The 20,776-nt window shown below is 39.0% G+C and overlaps 1 protein-coding gene across 1 annotated transcript in view; it reads right to left on the reverse strand.

Annotated features, from left to right (window-relative positions):
* Positions 1–7,563: 7,563 nt before the first annotated feature.
* The window catches only part of smc1al (structural maintenance of chromosomes 1A, like), a 29,802-nt gene continuing 16,589 nt past the window's right edge, over positions 7,564–20,776 (reverse strand). The window contains exons 15-26 of the mRNA XM_082146001.1: positions 20,087–20,203; positions 19,890–19,996; positions 19,523–19,664; positions 19,290–19,435; positions 19,036–19,189; positions 18,610–18,723; positions 18,369–18,525; positions 16,594–16,748; positions 15,014–15,165; positions 14,871–14,940; positions 11,030–11,140; positions 7,564–8,078 (exon numbers count right to left, since the gene is read on the reverse strand). Coding sequence (XP_082002127.1) covers positions 7,998–8,078; positions 11,030–11,140; positions 14,871–14,940; positions 15,014–15,165; positions 16,594–16,748; positions 18,369–18,525; positions 18,610–18,723; positions 19,036–19,189; positions 19,290–19,435; positions 19,523–19,664; positions 19,890–19,996; positions 20,087–20,203 — 1,506 coding nt within the window. The 3' untranslated portion in view covers positions 7,564–7,997. The remainder of the gene's footprint in view (positions 8,079–11,029; positions 11,141–14,870; positions 14,941–15,013; positions 15,166–16,593; positions 16,749–18,368; positions 18,526–18,609; positions 18,724–19,035; positions 19,190–19,289; positions 19,436–19,522; positions 19,665–19,889; positions 19,997–20,086; positions 20,204–20,776) is intronic.

The raw sequence follows: 20,776 nt of genomic DNA on the forward strand, positions 1-20,776 counted from the left end.
TGTAGACTTTTATTAGAATTTATTAGAATAATAATTAGACTTTCAAAAAGAGTCATTTCTGAAAAAAGTACTTTTAATAACAAGTTTTTAGTATCAAGACTAAGAGTAAAACTAGAGGTATGTATTCTGCAGGGGAAAGTTTGTATTTATATTATGATATTCCTGCATTTTACTTATGAATATTTTCAAGGTTGTTACATTATATACTTTTGTGTAGTTTAATGTAAAATCATATGTGAGGGAAAAAAGGTACTTCAGTAGGTTACTTCACATTTGTACGTGAATATATGAAATATGCAGTTCCGAAAATTAAAGTCTCATAAGTTTGATATGTCCCATATCAAAGGGCGCATCTGAAGCGCTCGGACCGGTCTAGCCTACAAGGACTGTTCTTGTCGCCTGGCAACCGTGACAGCTGCCGATGACGAGCGCGAGAAATACTGGACTTTTTTTTATATTCAATTGGGTTTTATATTCAAACAGGGCTAAACCAAAAATACATGACCTGGCAGCGCCGGGGCTGAAACATCCTCACCATGTCCTCCAGTAAAATATAAAACATAAAAATGACAATAGCCAATTCTGGCTCCATAGCTGTTTACTCAATTAGGCTATATCATGATCAGGATGGCAGCTGTCCTCTCGCACCGTTGAGGAGCGGTAATCAGAAACACCTGGTTGCGCAATTAGGAAATCCTATGAAGGCTACATGGTGCGTCCTTCGGAGGATGCAAAGGCTGCATCCTTGAAGTCTTCAGTCCTTCGAAGGATGCAGCCTTCACATTGGGACACAGCTTGTATCAGAAGCTTAACTCTGCAGAGCTCCAGGACCGAGTTTGCCCATCGCTGGTTTAGAGGGAGCTATAGGGCAACACAACAACACAACCCTTACAAAAATGAACCATGGTTTTACTACAGATTTCCCAGCCTGAAATTTTGTCCCATTCCGGCCCTGTTCTACATGGTGGTTGTTCAGCCTGGATACATTCATTAGCTAACAAAATTTGAAATGTAAGTTCGTTTGTATTAATGTATTAATATGATGTGAGGTCCAGTTCCCAGCGTGACACTAAAACAGGTGGTAGGACTGACTACACTTTTTTACTCTAGACTTTAAAACATGAGTATCTATACTTCTACTTTAGTGAAGGGTGTGTGTAGCTACTTTTGCCATCTGTGAGGACAGAACAGTAGTGATGGGAGACAGGAATAATGTTTTGTGGGCAGCTTTTTACATTTATTTTATTATAGGCTACACAATAGAAATAAGGATTTACTTTAACTTTAGTGGACAAAAATGAAAGTCAACGTTTTACACAAAATGATGGTGCATAACATTATACTTTCAATAAAAACGAAGGCTAGAAATAATGATGTTAGATGTAGTTCTGCCAAGTTTGAGTGCTCTGGTTTCCCCCATAGTCCAAACTCATGCAGGACAAGTGAACTGGAGAAGGTAAATATAGGTGGAATATATATTTTAGATTTTTTTTCTTTCAAATATTTGACTTTAACTGCAAGAGAATGTGTGTTAGTAAACATTCAGGAAATATATGTGAAATAACTGTGTTTCTGTTCAAAAAGTTTAATGAAGATTTCTGTAAAAGTATTTTGCCATTGCTGACAGTGGCTGTTTTTTATGGGTTTTTTTTACAGTGAAGATGATTGACTGTTATAATTCAGGAAATAGCTGTAAAATAGCAGTGTTTTTCTGTAAAACATTTAAGGAAAATATCTGTAAAAGTTTTTTTTCACTTTATTTAAATTAGGTTATTTTACTTTATTTTGAATGTTTTTGTTTGGCAGCCGTAGCTGACAGTCATTGACCGTTTTTTAAAGATTTAATTTTTTTACAGTGTACTTAATGTTTACACATGGATAAATGTGTGCTACTGAAGTTCACAGTATGACACTTGAGTTAATTATATTATGTCTTTGTGTTTTCTGAATGAGAGCATGTTTATACCTGTGCAAAATTAGGACATTTTTGTGTAGAGTTTTGCAGAAAACATTGAGAAACTTGGAATGCGTGAAAACATGTGTTAAACATTTTGAGACACGTGTCTGTTTCGAGAACTGAATTAATGGTTTGGGAAATTGGGCCAACTGAATTAGATATAGTGTGTTAGCAATCGAGAAAAACTGTAAACATTTTAAAATATTGCTGATTACTTACAAAGCACTAAATAGCTCCGCAGTACTTGAGCGAGCTCTTAACGCATTATAGTCCTTCACGTCTATTGCGATCTCAAAACTCTGGCCAGTTGATAATACCTAGAATATCAAAATCGACTGCTGGCGGTAGATCCTTCTCCTATTTAGAACCAAAACTTTGGAACAGTCTTCCTAACATTGTCCGGGAAGCAGACACACTCTGTCAGGTTAAAGAGATGTGTTTTTAGTCTAGATTTAAACTGACATACACATAGAAAATTATACATTCCTATTATTCAAATCAGTTAAATGATTATTAGGCTGCATTAATTAGGTCAGCCGGAACCGCGAATCACTTCCTATAACACCCAATGTATCCGTTACATCATAAGAAGAATTGCATCTACGCTAATATTAGTATCTATGCTTATTCCGAGGTTTACCGCAGTCTGCTGGGTCAAGGCCGTATCCAGATCAGATGGAGGACCTGCGCCTAGACACAACCACAACACATGATGTAGTCAGCCGGATCCGGGCCGTATCCAGATCAGATGGAGGACCTGCGCCTAGACACGACCACAACACATGATGTAGTCAGCCGGATCCGGGCCGTATCCAGATCAGATGGAGGACCTGCGCCTAGACACAACCACAACACATGATGTAGTCAGCCGGATCCGGGCCGGATCCAGATCAGATGGAGGACCTGCGCCTAGACACGACCACAACACATGATGTAGTCAGCCGGATCCGGCCCGTATCCAGATCAGATGGAGGACCTGCGCCTAGACACAACCACAACGCATGATGTAGTCAGCCGGATCCGGGCCGTATCCAGATCAGATGGAGGACCTGCGCCTAGACACGACCACAACGCATGATGTAGTCAGCCGGATCCGGCCCGTATCCAGATCAGATGGAGGACCTGCGCCTAGACACAACCACAACGCATGATGTAGTCAGCCGGATCCGGGCCGTATCCAGATCAGATGGAGGACCTGCGCCTAGACACGACCACAACGCATGATGTAGTCAGCCGGATCCGGGCCGTATCCAGATCAGATGGAGGACCTGCGCCTAGACACGACCACAACACATGATGTAGTCAGCCGGATCCGGGCCGTATCCAGATCAGATGGAGGACCTGCGCCTAGACACGACCACAACACATGATGTAGTCAGCCGGATCCGGGCCGGATCCAGATCAGATGGAGGACCTGCGCCTAGACACGACCACAACACATGATGTAGTCAGCCGGATCCGGGCCGTATCCAGATCAGATGGAGGACCTGCGCCTAGACACGACCACAACACATGATGAAGTCAGCCGGATCCGGGCCGTATCCAGATCAGATGGAGGACCTGCGCCTAGACACGACCACAACACATGATGTAGTCAGCCGGATCCGGGCCGTATCCAGATCAGATGGAGGACCTGCGCCTAGACACGACCACAACGCATGATGTAGTCAGCCGGATCCGGGCCGTATCCAGATCAGATGGTGGACCTGCGCCTAGACACGACCACAACGCATGATGTAGTCAGCCGGATCCGGGCCGTATCCAGATCAGATGGAGGACCTGCGCCTAGACACGACCACAACACATGATGAAGTCAGCCGGATCCGGGCCGTATCCAGATCAGATGGAGGACCTGCGCCTAGACACGACCACAACACATGATGAAGTCAGCCGGATCCGGGCCGTATCCAGATCAGATGGAGGACCTGCGCCTAGACACGACCACAACACATGATGTAGTCAGCCGGATCCGGGCCGTATCCAGATCAGATGGAGGACCTGCGCCTAGACACGACCACAACACATGATGTAGTCAGCCGGATCCGGGCCGTATCCAGATCAGATGGAGGACCTGCGCCTGGACACGACCACAACGCATGATGTAGTCAGCCGGATCCGGCCCGTATCCAGATCAGATGGAGGACCTGCGCCTAGACACAACCACAACGCATGATGTAGTCAGCCGGATCCGGGCCGTATCCAGATCAGATGGTGGACCTGCGCCTAGACACGACCACAACACATGATGTAGTCAGCCGGATCCGGGCCGTATCCAGATCAGATGGAGGACCTGCGCCTAGACACAACCACAACGCATGATGTAGTCAGCCGGATCCGGGCCGTATCCAGATCAGATGGAGGACCTGCGCCTAGACACAACCACAACGCATGATGTAGTCAGCCGGATCCGGGCCAAAGACTATAGAGATAAACTTCCAATACTGGGTCAACAGCCCAACTAAAGCAAACACTAATCACTATAATGGTAACATACCAATTACCATTTTCTCCTTCAGTGATTCTGCTTGTTATCATAAGGTGTCTTCAATAATGCTCAATCATCACTCAATTAATCACTTAATTATCTCATTAACTTTAACACCTCTTCAGTGTTACTTACAACACTCTGACTGTGGACTCATATAAACACTGAGAGTGATCATTTAACACTGGGGATTTTGCTGTGCTTCTAGTCTGGGTGCCTTATCTAATAATGTTGGAAAAGAGGCCCGTAACCGAGGTGTCATCTCTGATTCAGGACTGTCCTTCGATGCTTAGGTGACTAAAGTGGTGAATTCCTGCTCTGCACACCTGAGACAGCTAACAAAGATCAAGTCACTCCTTTCTTCTGCAGATTTAAAAAAGGTCATTCATGCTTTTATCTCCTCCAGACTTGACTATAGTAATGCACTTTATCTGGTATTAGCAGGCGAAACATCCAAAGCTGCAGCTGATTCAAAATGCTGCTGCCAGGCTTTTAACACTCACTAAGAGAAGTGACCACATTACACTGACCCTTGCTGCCCTTCTCTGGTTACCTGTGAGTTTTTACTGCTTGTTTTTAAAGTCTTGCATGGTCAGGCTCCTGATCTGCTAATTCCCCATGAGCCTGATCACTGCTTGAGATCCTCTGCTAAGGCCTACCAATGGTCCCATAATCTCGAATGTGGGCTTTTGCAGTCCGGGCCGCTCCGTTGTGGAGGACCCTGCCTGGGCATCTCAGGCATTCAAGCACGCTATCCTCCTTTACATCTCTTCTCAAGAATGGTATTTGCTGTAATTATTTAAATGACTCTATCATTTTATGTTTTAAGTAGTATCTTTTTTTTGTTGTTTTATTATATGTTCTTATTGTTAAGCACTTTGTAACTTTGTTTTGAAAGATGCTATCATCAATATAGCACAAATAATAATGAATTATTAAAACAAATAAATAAATAATCATCTTGGCAGTGACAATGTTAAGGGAATTTTGAGCATAATTTAAAAATGATAGCAGCACATACACTGGATTTCAGACTTTCATCCTTCAAAATGATGGGATCTCTCATATTCTGGTCTAAACCCTAACCAGTAAGGGATGTGGCTAAAATCAAGCTCAACCAATAGACTTTTTCAACCAAAGTTTTGTTTTCCCAGTAGTGACATCAGAGACCATCATATGACAACATTTTTTAGATATAAACATTTTAATTATATATATATATATATATATATATATATATATATATATATATATATATATATATAATTAAAATATGAAGCATTTTTTGTTGTTTTTGTAATTTTATTAATAATTGAAATTTAGATAATTATTATTCATAATTATAATTAATTATCTTATTATTATTTCAATTAATGCTTTGGGTTTAAGTAGGTCATATCTTTCTTATGAAATACCTGAATTCCTAATATATATATATATATATATATATTATTATTATTTATTTTTTATTTTTTTACAGTACCTTTTATTGTGGGACCATAATTTGAATTAATTCAGCAAAAAGACTGCAGTGACTATTAGTGGCATAGACTAAAATAAACAATGTGCAAAAAACTTTTTTGTTTTGTTTTTTTGAAGGCTGATAACAGGCATACATTACAATTATAATAAAGGGTTACAGGTTTCTATGGGCACTTTTTAACGATAAAAGAGAAATAAAAAATCTATTCATTTTGATCTCTAACTGTATGTATCCAGAACTCCTTCAAGAGACACACCTCCTCCTCTCTAACACCGTTTACTAGATTACTAGACTAAATATTACACTTTAAAATATCTGTTTTAATATAAAAGGTCATTTATTCCTGTGATCAAAGCTGAACTTTCAGCATCATTACTCGTTCTTGTACCTTCAGAAATCATAGTAAAATGCTGATTTTGTGCTCAATTATCATTCATTATTACTGGTGCTCAATTATTATTATCAATAGTTCCTATTTTTATCAATGTTGAGAACCATTTTTGCATGCTTAATATTTTTGTGGCAACAGATACATTTTTGTCTGGATTTTTTGATGAATAGAAAGTTCAAAAGAACAGCATTTATTTGAAATATAATCTTTTGTAACAATATTAATGTCTTTACTGTAACTTTTGATCAATTTAATGCATCATTATTAAATAAAAAGTATTATAATTTATTTATTTATTACTCATTCCAAACCTTTGAATGGTAGTGTATCGCTTTACACACAAAAAATAGGAAGCACAACTATTTTCAACATTGATAATAATAATGAATGTTTTTTGAGCAGCAAATCATCATATATATCAGAATGATTTCTGAAGGATCATGTGACACTGAAGACTGGAGTAATGATGCTGAAAATTCAGCTTTGATCACAGAAATAAATTACAGCTTATATTAAAACAGAATTTTTTTATTTTTCACAATATTACAGTTTTTACTGTATTTTCAATCAAATAACTGCAGCCTTGGTGAGCAGAAGAGACTTCTTTCAGAAACATAAAAAAAAATCTTAGTTTCCAAACTTTGAACTGGTATAAACTATATATTAACACACACATACATATCCCAAAGCTTCATTCCTGTCCAAAATTAAATAAGGTGCTACCCTGACTGAGGTCTATAGGTTACAAATATGGCCAAAACATATATAAATGCGAAAATACTTTAATGCAAAACCGATGTCAAAATCAAACCACACCCTTGCAAATAAATATTCCAACAACACTATTGTTCTTGATTTGAAATCAGTTTATTGAAACACATTTCTAAAGAGCATATGGACCTCCGGGATAAACTGTATTCAGCAGGAACATCACGTGATGTGAACAGGTGACCTACACACTGAACAACGGTTGAACAATAGTTTAGCTTCACAATAAACCCGGCCTCATGGCTTCCTCTATTCCTGCGCTCAGTGACAGTCGTCAGGAATCTGGTGATGGTAAAGCACATTCAGGCAGATTTATGATCATTCCCTGCAGTAAGGCCAGACATTTTAGACATGGTGATGAAGAGTGTTTTATTCTGTGTGCATGTGTTCCTGCGAGAGCTGTGAGTAAACGGCTGCATGATCAGATTTACACACGACCAGAAAATGTGAAGCCCAAGAAATCCATGTGTAATCAAACATTAGTGAAAAGCAGGGTTTATTTTTCAAGAGTAAAATTAGGACAAAAAAACAGTCACTACAAAAGGGATCATACAATTCTTTCACCAAGCAACTACAATAACGGCTTCCACTGCAGGTCTCGCCCAGTTCAACTCAAACTGGGATGTTTTGCACTAGAAAGCTTTAAAGCAAACTATGCCAAGTTACAAATGTAAAAAAGTCAGAGTAATCTAGTTTTAATGGATTAATCAAAATGACATGATTGCCAACAGGTACTGAACAGAAACACAGATGATTCCACCTATTCATGTATGAAGGCAAAAAGAAATAGAAATTCATAATCAAACATTTAAATCCAGCAAGAGACAAATGTGTAAATATTAAGAACTAAAAAAGCTAAGCTGATCTCTAGAAAGTGCAGAGAAAAGCTAATGTTTTTAAGAATGTGAATGTGTCACTCATTGGGATTGGGATTGGCATCAGGATACTGGGAGAGGTCAAAGGTCAGGACTTTACTGATGACACAGTCTCCTTGCTGTTGAGACAGAAATGCATAAATCAAGTCAGTTATTTGTACAGTGCCTTTATTAAAACTACAGTTTACATGGTTAGAAAACAGCTTTAAAGCGTGTCATGCTGTTAAAGGGCAGTTTAGTTGGGTTTCTGCCAGCTCAGAAACAGCCATTTTCTACAGAATATACACTCACCGCCACTTTATTAGGTACAGTACACTTGTTCATCTGCTGTTAATGCAAATATCTAATCACGTATATATTCACGTGGCAGCGCCTCAATGCTTCAGGCATGTAGAGATGATGGAGACGATCTGATGAAGCTCAAACTGAGCATCAGAACGAGGAAGGAGGGAGATTTCAGGGACTTTGAACGTGGCATGTTTGTTGTATTCCAGAAACTGCTGATCTACTGGGATTTTCACACACACAACCATCTCTAGGTTACAGAGAATGGTCTGAAGAAGAGTAAATATCCAGTGATCTGCAGTTCTGTGGGAGAAAACACCTTGAGGTCAGAGGAGAACGGCCAGACTGGTTCCAGTGGATAGTCAGACAACAGAAACTCAAATAAGCATAAGTCTGCAGAAGAGCATCTCTGAACGCTCGACACACACACACACACACACACACACACACACACACACACACACACACACACGAATCTCCTGTCAGCTGAGAACAGCAAACTGAGGCCACAGTTCACACAGGCTCAACAGGACAACAGAAGCAGCCTGGTCTCATTGTTAATACGTTGTATTAATACGTAATTTTCAAAGATAGAAAACGTACGTTTTAAACGTTTGGATAGATGCTGAAACGTATGATATGGACGTATCTGCAACAATTAAACGTAACATTATTACGTTTTTACAGCTACAAAACGTTAAATATTTACGAATCTTTCATATCATTAAGATATCTGTATAATTTACCTTTTACCGTTTTATAGATAAATGGAAGATCCCAAAACCCTACTCCCAACTTAGACATAACGTTACCCATTTTATACTGAATATAAAAAGGATAAAACGTACAGAGATGTGTAGGGAAGTGGCAATTTTATTAACAATATAGCATTAAAATATACTTTTTTTAGCAGCTAATCCTACTCCTACCCCTAAACCTACCCATAACAATTTCTTAAAACTGCATAGGCTACAATTACGAAGAAAAACAACATAACGTGTAATCACAATAATTTATTTATTGCGAAAATGTCAAAACCTGTACCAAAAGTCGTTCACATGACGATGTTTTGCAGTCACAGTCCTCTCTTTCAGTATATAATAGTTTTGAATGAGGTATAGAGCAGAATTTAAGTTATTAATCCATGAAAATGTTAATCCGGCTTCGCTCTGTGTGAAGGCGCGCGCGCTTCTCCATTTCAAATGTAGTTTACCGACTGAAATACGGCATGTCGCAATCTGTGGCGAGAGCCAATGGGCGTTTGATATCACTGCCGTAAAACATGTCGTAACGCTTCTTGAGGGCGCTATTTTTGAATTTGAATTCATCATGAACGCGGGATTTGACAGTAACGGACTGCGCTGCTGTGATAGCCTGTGGAATGGAGATGAAGATTACTCACTGGATAAAGGGCTGAATGTGGATCTCTTTCTTGCAAACGTATGGATTCTAAAGATTTGGATTATATCAAGCTAATAAAATTGATGTCTTTTGTGAATTTATGTTGGGTTTTGGTGTATTATTGTTCTATTGGAGAAAACGCATTTTGTGTCTCACTGTAAATAAACGAAATATTACAAAATGGTTAAACGATTAAATAAGGTATTTTTAAGGTTTTAAAGTGTATTGTTGTTTAACTGCATGTAGGCTAATCCTCCGAAACGAGTTTGCAGCAGAAAGCACGAACAGAGCGAAATGTTATTAACGTTAGCCTATTTCTTGAGTAGGCTAAACTGCATTTAATAAATGCGACTGAAAACGTAACGTTAATTGATAAGACATTTGAATGCAATAGAGTCAAAACATTAATGCCACGATTTTAATATGCATAAATAAGAATACGTAGCAAATATGTACGTCGGTAGAGTTGTTCATACGTAAATCATTTACGTTTTTGTGCTGTTAATACGTAAATATTTTACGTTTTAGTGCCGTAAATACGTCAGTATTATACGTTTGTGTGTGTATAAAACGTAAGTAAATGTACGTATGGTAGAATTGCACTTTACGTAAAAATACACACGTATTCTGGTCTGACGAGTCACATTCAGATGGTCGGGCCTGGATCATCCTGCCTTGTGTCAGTGGTTCAGGCTGCTGGTGATGTCATGGTGTGTTGGATATTTTGAGCACCATTTACACACCACAGCCGACCTGAGTACTGTCCATCCCTTTATGACCACAGTGGGCACATCTTCCAGTGGGGTAACACACACCATAACAAATCATCTCTAGCTGCTGTCTTAATCATGAGTTCACTGAACTCAACCGGCCTCCAGTCTCCAGATCTCAGGCCAGGAGAGAAGCTTTGAGATGTGGAGGAACGGGAGATTCACATCATGGATCATGACAATATGGACCCGAATCTCTGAGGAATGTTTCCAGCAGTTTGTTGAATCTGTGCCATGAAGAATTAAAGCAGTTCTGACGGCAAAAGCGGGTCCGACCCGGTACTAGCGAGGTGTACCTAATAAAGTGGCCGGTGAGAGTATATCGCTGTATAGGTCAGCAGGTAAAGCAGAACATGTGTATAATAGTTGTCAATTCAATTTAATCATTTATTTTTTCCATGATATTGAATATTATCTGTATGTTTTTGGGTAAATGTACAACATTTTGTGTAGTGAGTGACAAACAGAATTACTAGGCGATGAGTATCACTGCCATGATTACATATTTTGGTCATATTGCCCATGCCTAAGCAGTTTCATTGAGAAGCTGAAGTCATTATACATCACAGTAATGTACAGAAATAAAGCATGCGTGTGTGTGTGTGAACCCTGACCTCTGGATACACTCCGATCAGGGAGTCTGCCTTAGTGTAAAACTCCTCTTTCAGAGAGATCACGATCGCCTGGAAGTTCTGTACCGACTGATCCTTGATGTAGTTTGCGACCTACACAACACACACACACACACACACACACACACACACACACACACACACACACACACACACACACACACACACACACACAGTTCAATCTCAGAGAAGTTTTAGGTTATGAACATCAGGAGCATTCAAGTTGTGTTCACGGTAATGGTAACGCTGTCACAATCATGAAGTTTGGGCTGTCAATGCAAAAAACATTTTTATTTCTAATGTTATTTAACATGTAAGATTTACACATAAACCTTAAAGGGATAGTTTGTGGAACATAAAAGATATCTTAAAGAATATTTATAACCAAACAGTTTAGGTTACCAAAAAAATCCTGAGTGGGGAGAAAAAACAACAACAACAACAACAACTATTCCTTAAAATGCCTTCTTTCTGTTTCCACATATAAAATCCTAAAGGTTTGGAGTGACAGAGTGTGAGTAACAGATGAACAAACAGTCTCTTCAAGAACAAGTCATTGATCTACATCAGGGGTCTCCAACCTTTTTTCATTTGAGAGCTACTTTTTAAAAATGAAAGTGTCCGAAATCTCAAAAATAATGGGTCTCATTCATGAAACACGAGCAGAACGAATTTTTGTGTAAATCGTGTGTAAAGTGGTTCTGGCGTAAATTTTCGGATTCATTAAAATGTTCGTATTTTCCAAATGTTAGTTGGTACGAAAGAAATCTACATCTGCTTTACACAGCATTTTGAAAAAATATTATATATAGTAATTACATACGGTTTTTCTTTTTACTTTTATTACGAGAGCCAGTAATAGCATCTGCAAACAGAACACAAGTCCGCAAGTCTTTTATTTATTTATTTATTTATTTATTTTTATATTCAAGCTGTTTATTCATTTATTTATTTTGTCCGCAAGTCACAAGTGTTGCAGTCAAGCTTCATGTCGAACCATTTTCTTTTCACTTCTGGGACTGTTCGATTAACAGATGAAACTCCGTTAACTGCATCTGTAATATGCTGCCAAGCATTTTTACCTAAAGCATTTAGGTAAAAGCATTATTATCTAAAAATAATTTTTTTTTAGGACCTGATACGCCACTATGTACGCTTGAAAATAAAATGTGGCGTTTTTAATGAACTTCTGATAATAAAACTTCAATTTCTGCATCTGAGAAATTTCTCTTCTTCATTCGCTTTTGAGAAGACATGTTGAAATCCTTCGTTTCATGTCATAATATAATGCCCATATATAGTTGTCAGTCGGTTTTAATGGGCGGGATTTATGGTAATTGAGAATGAGCGTGCGCGCGCGCGTCCCATTTACGACTGATTGGAATTCATTAACACACACACACACACACACACACACACACACACACACACACACACACACACACACACACACACACATTTCACTATCAAATCTGACGTTTACGAAGTATTTGTGAATCAGGAGAAGAATTTTCGGGGTTGTCTCTTTACGCGCAAATCACTCACATATTTACTCGTATATTTACGAATGTTTCATGAATGAGACCCATTGTCTCATAACTCTCATATTAACAACTATCCAAACTGTTTTAGACCTAAAAGAGTCTTTGTAGGCCTATATATGTCTTAAATGTCAGAGAAAAGAACAGAATCAGAGATAAAAAAAAAAATTATATAAAATTGTACTTTGCATAGTATACTGTAAAAACATATTATAATTATAGCCATTTTAGTTGATCATAACTGGAGATGAAATGGCATGAAAATTTCATTGCATGATTATAGTGACCAAAATGATCACGGTTATCACAGAATCCTGTTTAAAAAGTACTAATACTACACAATGACATCAATTCACCAAGTTTTATGTAAAAAACCAGCAAATAACAAATAAACTTAGCATCAATATGCACTTTCTGTTTACATAAACATTAAAATAATAACATTAAAAATCATGGCCAGATTTGAAAGGAGTGTCTTGCAACATGTTATCTACTAAAATGTACAAGTTTAAATAAAGTTTTGACAAAAAAGGTTTTATAAAAAGATAAACCTCACATATTTCAGCCTTTAAATCATTTTTATAAAAAGAATGAGTCAAAAAAAGATACATTACTGACATTTACAATGCACATTAGTTTATCTTTTATTAAAGTAAAATTCAGTCCGATTTTCCCGTGGCGTCTGTCGTTGCTATGCAACCGTGCACTGCGCTCTCCACAATGACAAAGAAGTTTTAGTAGCTAATGGATTTCCACCACCGAAAAACGCTTCCTGTAGCTGATTGGTTGGTTCTTGTCACATGACCTGCGGTGCGCTTGCGGCATTCTGAAAAGTTGAGATCTTTTCATTATGAGCGTGCTTGTCGCGCGTTTGAAATAATGAACTCGAGCGCACAAAAGACGCGATATGTGAACGGCCCCTTGGCGAGCTACCTCCAATCAGGCCACGAGCGACGTGTTGGAGACCCCTGATCTACATGATCTATGAGTCAGAGTAAAGCAGCGGTTCCCACACTTCCTCTGCCAACCCCAGTGTGACGGTTTCTCCTGGGTTGAAAATGTTTTGGCAGCATACTCCCGTGAGTGTGTGTAAGCGCTCTGTGAAGAGCATCAAAGGTTTCTATTTACAATGCGTTTTTGCAGTGTTGAGATTTGTAGCCAATCACAGACACATCGTTGAGCGCGTGAACTCAATGGCCAATCAGATGCGTTTAAGTCAGAATCCACTCAGCTCCTTTCAAAACAGGAGTTTCTGTTCAGTGTGAGTTCTGCACACTCACAAATTCTTTCATTATAACTAACAAAGTATAAGCACAAGTCAATAAGAGATTCATTTTACAGCTTTACTGATTATAATGGGAGCTTTCGTGAGAGTGCATCTTTGCTAACTTTCTGTATATAATGTATATTTTTCATGCGGCTAACTACACATGGAAAAGTGTCTGGATTGACAGCCGTATTTAAATGCATGATTGAATCCGATTGACAGTGATGGACGAAGTACACAAATCAAGTACTTGAAGTAAAAGTACTTGATTTTCAATGTCCTTGGGTTTTAAAAGAAAGTGTTCGGCCCTTTTTCTCTTTCGGCTAAGAACCGAAATTTGGGTGCATCCCTAATGGGTGCTTCGTACTGTGTGTGTGGATGTACAGATGTGTGTGTGGATGACCATGTTTGTCAGCCACCGCTGAAGACCATTTTGACCCAGGAGAAACCCTGGTGTGTTGTGTGCCTCAGAATATTAGCTTCTGACTATATAAAGCTGAACAAGTTAAGTTTCTACCTAGGCTTCTCTTCTGTGTTTATGATGTGAAGTCTCTGTTACAGCTGAGAAGTTGTAATACTATATTAATTACAATGTTTCAAATAAATCCCATAGGATTTGCAAGCAAGGTCATGTCTAAAGAGTGTCTCTATGTGGGTGGGTGGGGGTGGGTGTAGGTGGGTGTAGGTGAGTGTGGGTGTGGGGGGCTTCTCTACAAAAGGGGGCCCGGCAGAAAAAGTTTGGAAACCGCTGAACGCAAGCATGTTGTTCCATACATCAGCTGGTGGATATTAAGTGTAGCACAACAACATTTCTATTCTAAGAGCAGTGCCTAACAGGAAGTCACTTGATGGATTGCATGAAAATATGAGATGTTAAATGTTCATCATGTTGCAGTTTAAACTGCAGAAGCAATATGACAAAATGATCACAGTGCTAAAACTGCGTGGCCCTTAATGCTTGTGTGTGACGCTTATTTTAAGTAGGTTTTGTAATAAACTCTGGTGAGAAACAAACCTTGCCAATGTTTGTATTGTCCAGCGCTGCATCAATCTCATCCAGCACAAAGAAGGGAGCAGGCTTATAGCTGTTGAGGTGGAGAAGGTCGTCAGGTACACACTGGTGAAGGATTGACATGAAGGAAATACACGTCTACATACCTGTGAATGGCAAACAGTAGAGCTAGAGCAGCCACAGTCTTCTCTCCTCCAGACAGGTTGTCCATGGGCCTGAAACGCTTGCCTGGGGCCACACAGTTATAGTTGATGCCATCCAGGTATGGCTCCTCGGGGTTCTCAGGCCCCAGAAAAGCCTAGCAAAACACACACACCAGTGGAAAGATTTGTCTCAGTGTTCAGGAGAGGATTAGTGCTGCACTGACTAATTGAGAAAATTAAAGCATAACCTCGACAAGCCCTACACAATCCTGAAAAATAGGTGTTCACTGAGCAAGCTGGAGCAGAGGCAATGCAGGTTTACAAAAGCACACAAGCACGATATACACTTCACGGGTTGTAAGCATATGATTTCAGTGGAGTGTAGACTAGAATACCTGTTTCTACGCCACTCTCGCCTAGAGCGTTTGTTCGGCCACATTCACTATGTACACTGTAACGGCCTGAGGAAACCTAAAAAGTTGCCCATTTTTTTACTGTTCTCAACCCTTGAGCTGTGCACATGTACCGTACCATGAGCTTCAGTCAGGCCATGTTCAAATAACACTAAGGTTTTGCACACGGTGTAACTAGCAGATATAAAGTTTGAACATTCTTATGTTAAAATAGTGGATTTCATGCGACCAGCAGACTGTGCATTCAAACTCTTATATTAGATTGAATGCGGCCCATTACCAGAGAATCATTATTAAGTCATTTTAAGATGGAGCTGCAAGCTTCAGTAACAAAGCCCTGTGATCACAAATAAACCAGAGCAGACGAAATAGATGTTTTGATGTATTTCATTGGAAATATCAATAACTACCGGTTTGATTTTGCATGCTTCATACATTCTCATGACATAAATTACAGTAACAGTTTTTATCATGAACAGTGGAAATGCTTTCAAAGCTCTAGTGTCAGGTTGTCATGATTAATCACTGTGATCTCTGAGAGGTAATTGGAGAGTATTCTCACAGAGTTTTTGACATTAGAGAACAATGTTACCAAACTTCTGTGAGAGTGACCAATAGAAACAGGCCTTTCACTGTAGTGCACAGATACAGCGCACTGAGATGCAGCTTCACTTGCATTCAAAACATTTCAACTCGCAAGCAAGTCCCGCAAACAACAACAACAAAACTGTGCAAATTCCTTCTGAAAGTTGTGATGGGTATTTGTTGTAGTGTTAAGGCCCCCATACACTGGTGTGGCGGCATTCCCAACAAAACCAGGCCAAAGTGAAGTTTGTTTTGGGAGTTAGAAATGGCATGCCAAAGTGAACTGGTAAACCCCTCTAAACGACCATTGGTCTGTGCCTTTTTAATGTGGAAATTTTCTTTGCTTAATTACTTCTGATCAGTCCATTGAGGTCGGGCATCCGCGTGTGACAACATGCTCACACTGAAACTGTTTTTTCCACTGTGTTTAATACTGTAAAGCTGATTGAGAAGAGTGGTTTATAAATAAACATGACTTGACTGCCGAACTGGTACAAACATATCTATGTTTTTCACTCTTTTTTCCCCCCCTAAGCGAAGAACGAAAAAGAAGTTTGCCGTGAGTGTATGGTGGCCTTTGTGTACCTGGGCACTGCTGTTGCGGGACAGAGCTTTATAGATCTCATCGATGTTGGTGGCCACAGACTCAAAGCAGGCATTGAAACGGTCAAACCTCTCCTTCTTTATCTGTTCAAACGCCTGCTTGGCTTTCTTCGCCCTCTTCCTGGCAGCTTCAAATTCTATGACATTAAAAAAATAATAATGACATTAAACAAACAAACATACAGAAAACGTTAATGCAATTCTGGGTGAGCTGCAACAGACAAGCTGAGTGATACAAACAGTGATGAAAAGAACTATGACGCTTCTAAAAGTTTATAAAGAGATCGTAAAGAAATCTATATGAATCGAGTGGTTTAATCCAAACTTCTGAAGTGCTTCCGCTGACCATATTTAATGTGTTTTGGTGGACCAGAAATCTCCCAGGTTTAAATAATATCTTAATTTGTGTTTGACAGATTAATGAAGACCCTTTGCACTATTGTGTTTCTGCTTTACAGCTGAACTGAACTCTGTTTGCATTGATTGTTATTTTATCTCTGTAAAGATGCTTTGAAACAACCTGTACTGTAAAAAGCGCTATATAAATAATGGTGACTTATTGCGCATAACTTATTAACACGAATCCTACTTATTATAATTATTATATATTGTACAATGTTTTGGGTTTTTTGGTCTGTTGTCGGCTTAATTTATAAACCTGGATTTTGTGTTTAGTTTACTTATGTCTGTTTAAATGTGTTGGGAATGTGTGTATATATATATATATATATATATATATATATATATATATATATATATATACACACATACATACACAGTACCGTACAAATGTCTTAAGGTTACAAGAAGGTAATTTATATGTTTTGCTTTAGTTAGCCAATATTAACGGAATTTTACATTTTGCAAACATTATTTTAAGGAGTAACATTAAGGAGTACGACAACAGACGTATGGTCCATCCGATCTCGTATGGAAGACATCTCATCTCATCTCATCTCATGTCTTGAATTACATTAAAGGGATAGTTCTCCCAAAAATGAAAATTCTCTCATCATTTACTCTCCTGCATAAATGTCTTTTTTCTGCTGAACACAAAAGATGATATTTTGAAGAATATGGGTAACAGCTGATGGACCCCATTGACTTCCAAAAAAGGGAATGAAATAAAATAAAATAACATGAATGTTAAGTCAATTTAATGTGTTTTGGTGGACCAGAAATCTCCCAGGTTTAAATATCTTCATGTGTGTGAAGTTGTTCGGCTACCGACTTTCTTTAAAATATCTTTGTTTTTTTTTGCACGTGTGTTCAGGAGGAAGAAATTCATACAGATTTGGAAAAACTTAAGGGAGAGTAAATGATGAGAGAATTTTCATTTTTGGGTGAACTATCCCTTGAAGTGAGAAAAAAACTGACAGATGAAATCCATTAGAAACGTCTTTCTTAGTGCCACACTAAACCAAATGTATATAAATAACTGTTTTAAAACAATTTCTAGCATGCCTAAGACTTTTATCTCAATTTTTTTATGCCATAAGCACATTTCTTTTCCATGAGAATGGATAGTGAAGTTTACTAGCTAAATAATATAAATGATTATGTGGACAGTGGCATTAACTACTTAGTCTTACAAGTTAGTCATCTAAATTTTTTCTTTAAGACTCATCATCATTTTTTTAAGCAAGTTATTAAAACCCCCAAGGGTAGATACCCCGTGGCAAACTGCTAGTGGGTCAGACTAGTCCACAAGACTCAGTCTGAACATCATTTTATTCTCATGCATGTGAATGCCTGACCGTCACTGGTCTCCTGGAACTTGTCTCTGACGCTCTCCAGCTTCTCCATGGCCTTCATGTTGGGCGCACTGATCCTCTGCAGGATGCTCTGCTGCTCATTGAGTCTCTGCTGTAACGTGTTCATCTCAGCCTTGAGCTCCTCTTCTGACAGAGAGTCCTGCAAGCAGCATCGGTCACGTCACATTCTGAACACAACAACGTGCTTCTGAGAGTGTAAACCGTAACGCAAGTCTTGATGTACCTTTAGGTCTTCTGACAAGCTGCTGAAGTCGATCTCAATGAGCGCTTCCTTGGCTAGGACAGTGCTAGATGCCTTCTGACTGCTGCTGAGGGTCTCCTCGGCCTGAGAACTGCCCTGCAACACACACACACAAGCAGGATATCCGGTGGAGTTAGCAGATACACTGGTAGAAAGCTTCAACACAACTCCATGCTCTTTATTATGTTTTTTTCCCACCACTTATTTCCCAATAATAGTAACGTTTTATTTCAAAAATTGTTACACAATTCATAAGCATCTTATATTTTCAATTCTTTGCCTGGGTTATAGTTTTTAACTGCATTGACATTCTCACAACGGCATTGACATTCTCATTTTAACGGCATTGACAGTCACGCATGTCCAGTGACTGCTTGACGTGTGACTGCTCAACAACAGTGAAGTCACCTCTTCCTGGCTGATGTCATCCATAGTGCCTGAGCGCAGCGGGAGTCTGATGTCCTGCATCTTACAGGCCTGCAGCAGATTGTGTCTATCACTGCGCTTCTGCTCCAGCTTGGTCTCGATGGCCGTCACCTCCTTCTGCAGCTGTGTCAACTCCCTGACCACACACACACACACACAGGTTTCTCCTTACAACATCACACTCGTTTTCTTGGAAACATTATGCATGTCTGGAATGAAGCAGGGAAAGGTCTCACTTGTTAGCTCCCCCTAATTTCTTGCGGATCTCCTCCATTTCATGGTTTTTATCATTAACCTCAGATTTCTTGGCCAAGTGCTGGTTTTTCAGATCCTGCAGTTGTGCCATGGTTTCATCAATGATCTTCATGTTCCTCTGCTCTTCCTGTTTAAAAATATTAAATGAAACTCAGCAAGCATTATTTCTTGGCTCGATGGAGTATCATCATGAGAGTATCTGAGTGATCTCTACCTTCTTGAGTCTCTCGATCTCGTTCTCATCTTTCTTGACCGTCTGTTCCCACATGATCACCTTCTCCTGGTCTTCCTTCAGCTGATTCTTCTCATAGTCCAGCTGGATCGCCAGACGAGTCTTCTGAGTCTCAAATTCCAGGCTACCAGAGAGTTTGAGGAAAGGATGAATTATCAGTTACAGAAAATGAAATGGTTATCATAATTGTCATAATTCTCCACAAATTATGTTAAAAATATAACAAGAATAATGATCAATGTCAGGCTGAATTGTTTTTTTTTTGTGCCATTTTCTTTGGTGTTGTGATGTAGGACATCTTTGTTGAAACAATGTATCCAAAACAATCAGATTATTTCAATGATCTCACCGTTTTTTTGCAATCTCATTTTGTCTCTTGACTTTCTCTTCTTCAAATTCACGAATGTTACGAACTCCAATCTCTTTACAGAAGTCCAAAAACACCTCGTCCTCCACCTGGAATGAAAGACAAACACCCACATGACCGCTGATAGGTGATAGATGAACCACGGTAAAGCTGTTTTAGATGACTCTGCTGTGTCCTACCAAGTTCATGCGGTCCTTCAGGTCTTTCATATCTCTCTCTCGTGACTGGACGATTCTCTTGATGTCATTAATGCGTGGACTAAAGTTAGCAAGTTCACTCTCCAGCTTAGATTTTTCCTGAAATCACCACAATAACGAGATATGTTTCACACTTACATATGAGAAAAGCAAAAAAGCAGGGAAACAAATTAGTTCTGATTTTAATTTCAGATTGGATGAGCCACATTCAAATTTGTTGAAAATACTGTTTTGCAACAAAACGCAAACCTGTGACCAGCAGTTGACCTTAATATTAATGTGTTAAGTGGCAACGCTGCTTGACAACTGTAAACGGTTTGCAGTTAGGGTAATGTACCATTACATCACATAACAATAGTTTTTGACTATTAGTCAAGTCACCTTTATTTATATAGCACTTTATACAATACAGATTGTTCAGGGCCTGAACTTCATTTTGGAAAATGGGGGGATTTTTTATTTGAGGGGGGCTTTATTACATTCATCTAATTACATTTACATTATTTTGAAATTCACAAGTCGATATTCTAAAGTGTTATATTCCTTAAACTTCACTGTACTATTTGAAAGTTATTGACATGTTAGTGTTATTAATCACAATAAGCCGTGACGAAGGACTCGATGCGGTGCTTGTGCTGACGAACACACAGCTAAAGCTCCAGTGTAGATGCC

The sequence above is a fragment of the Leuciscus leuciscus genome (assembly GCF_965113295.1).
Source record: "Leuciscus leuciscus genome assembly, chromosome: 18".
NCBI classification, from domain to species: domain Eukaryota; kingdom Metazoa; phylum Chordata; class Actinopteri; order Cypriniformes; family Leuciscidae; genus Leuciscus; species Leuciscus leuciscus.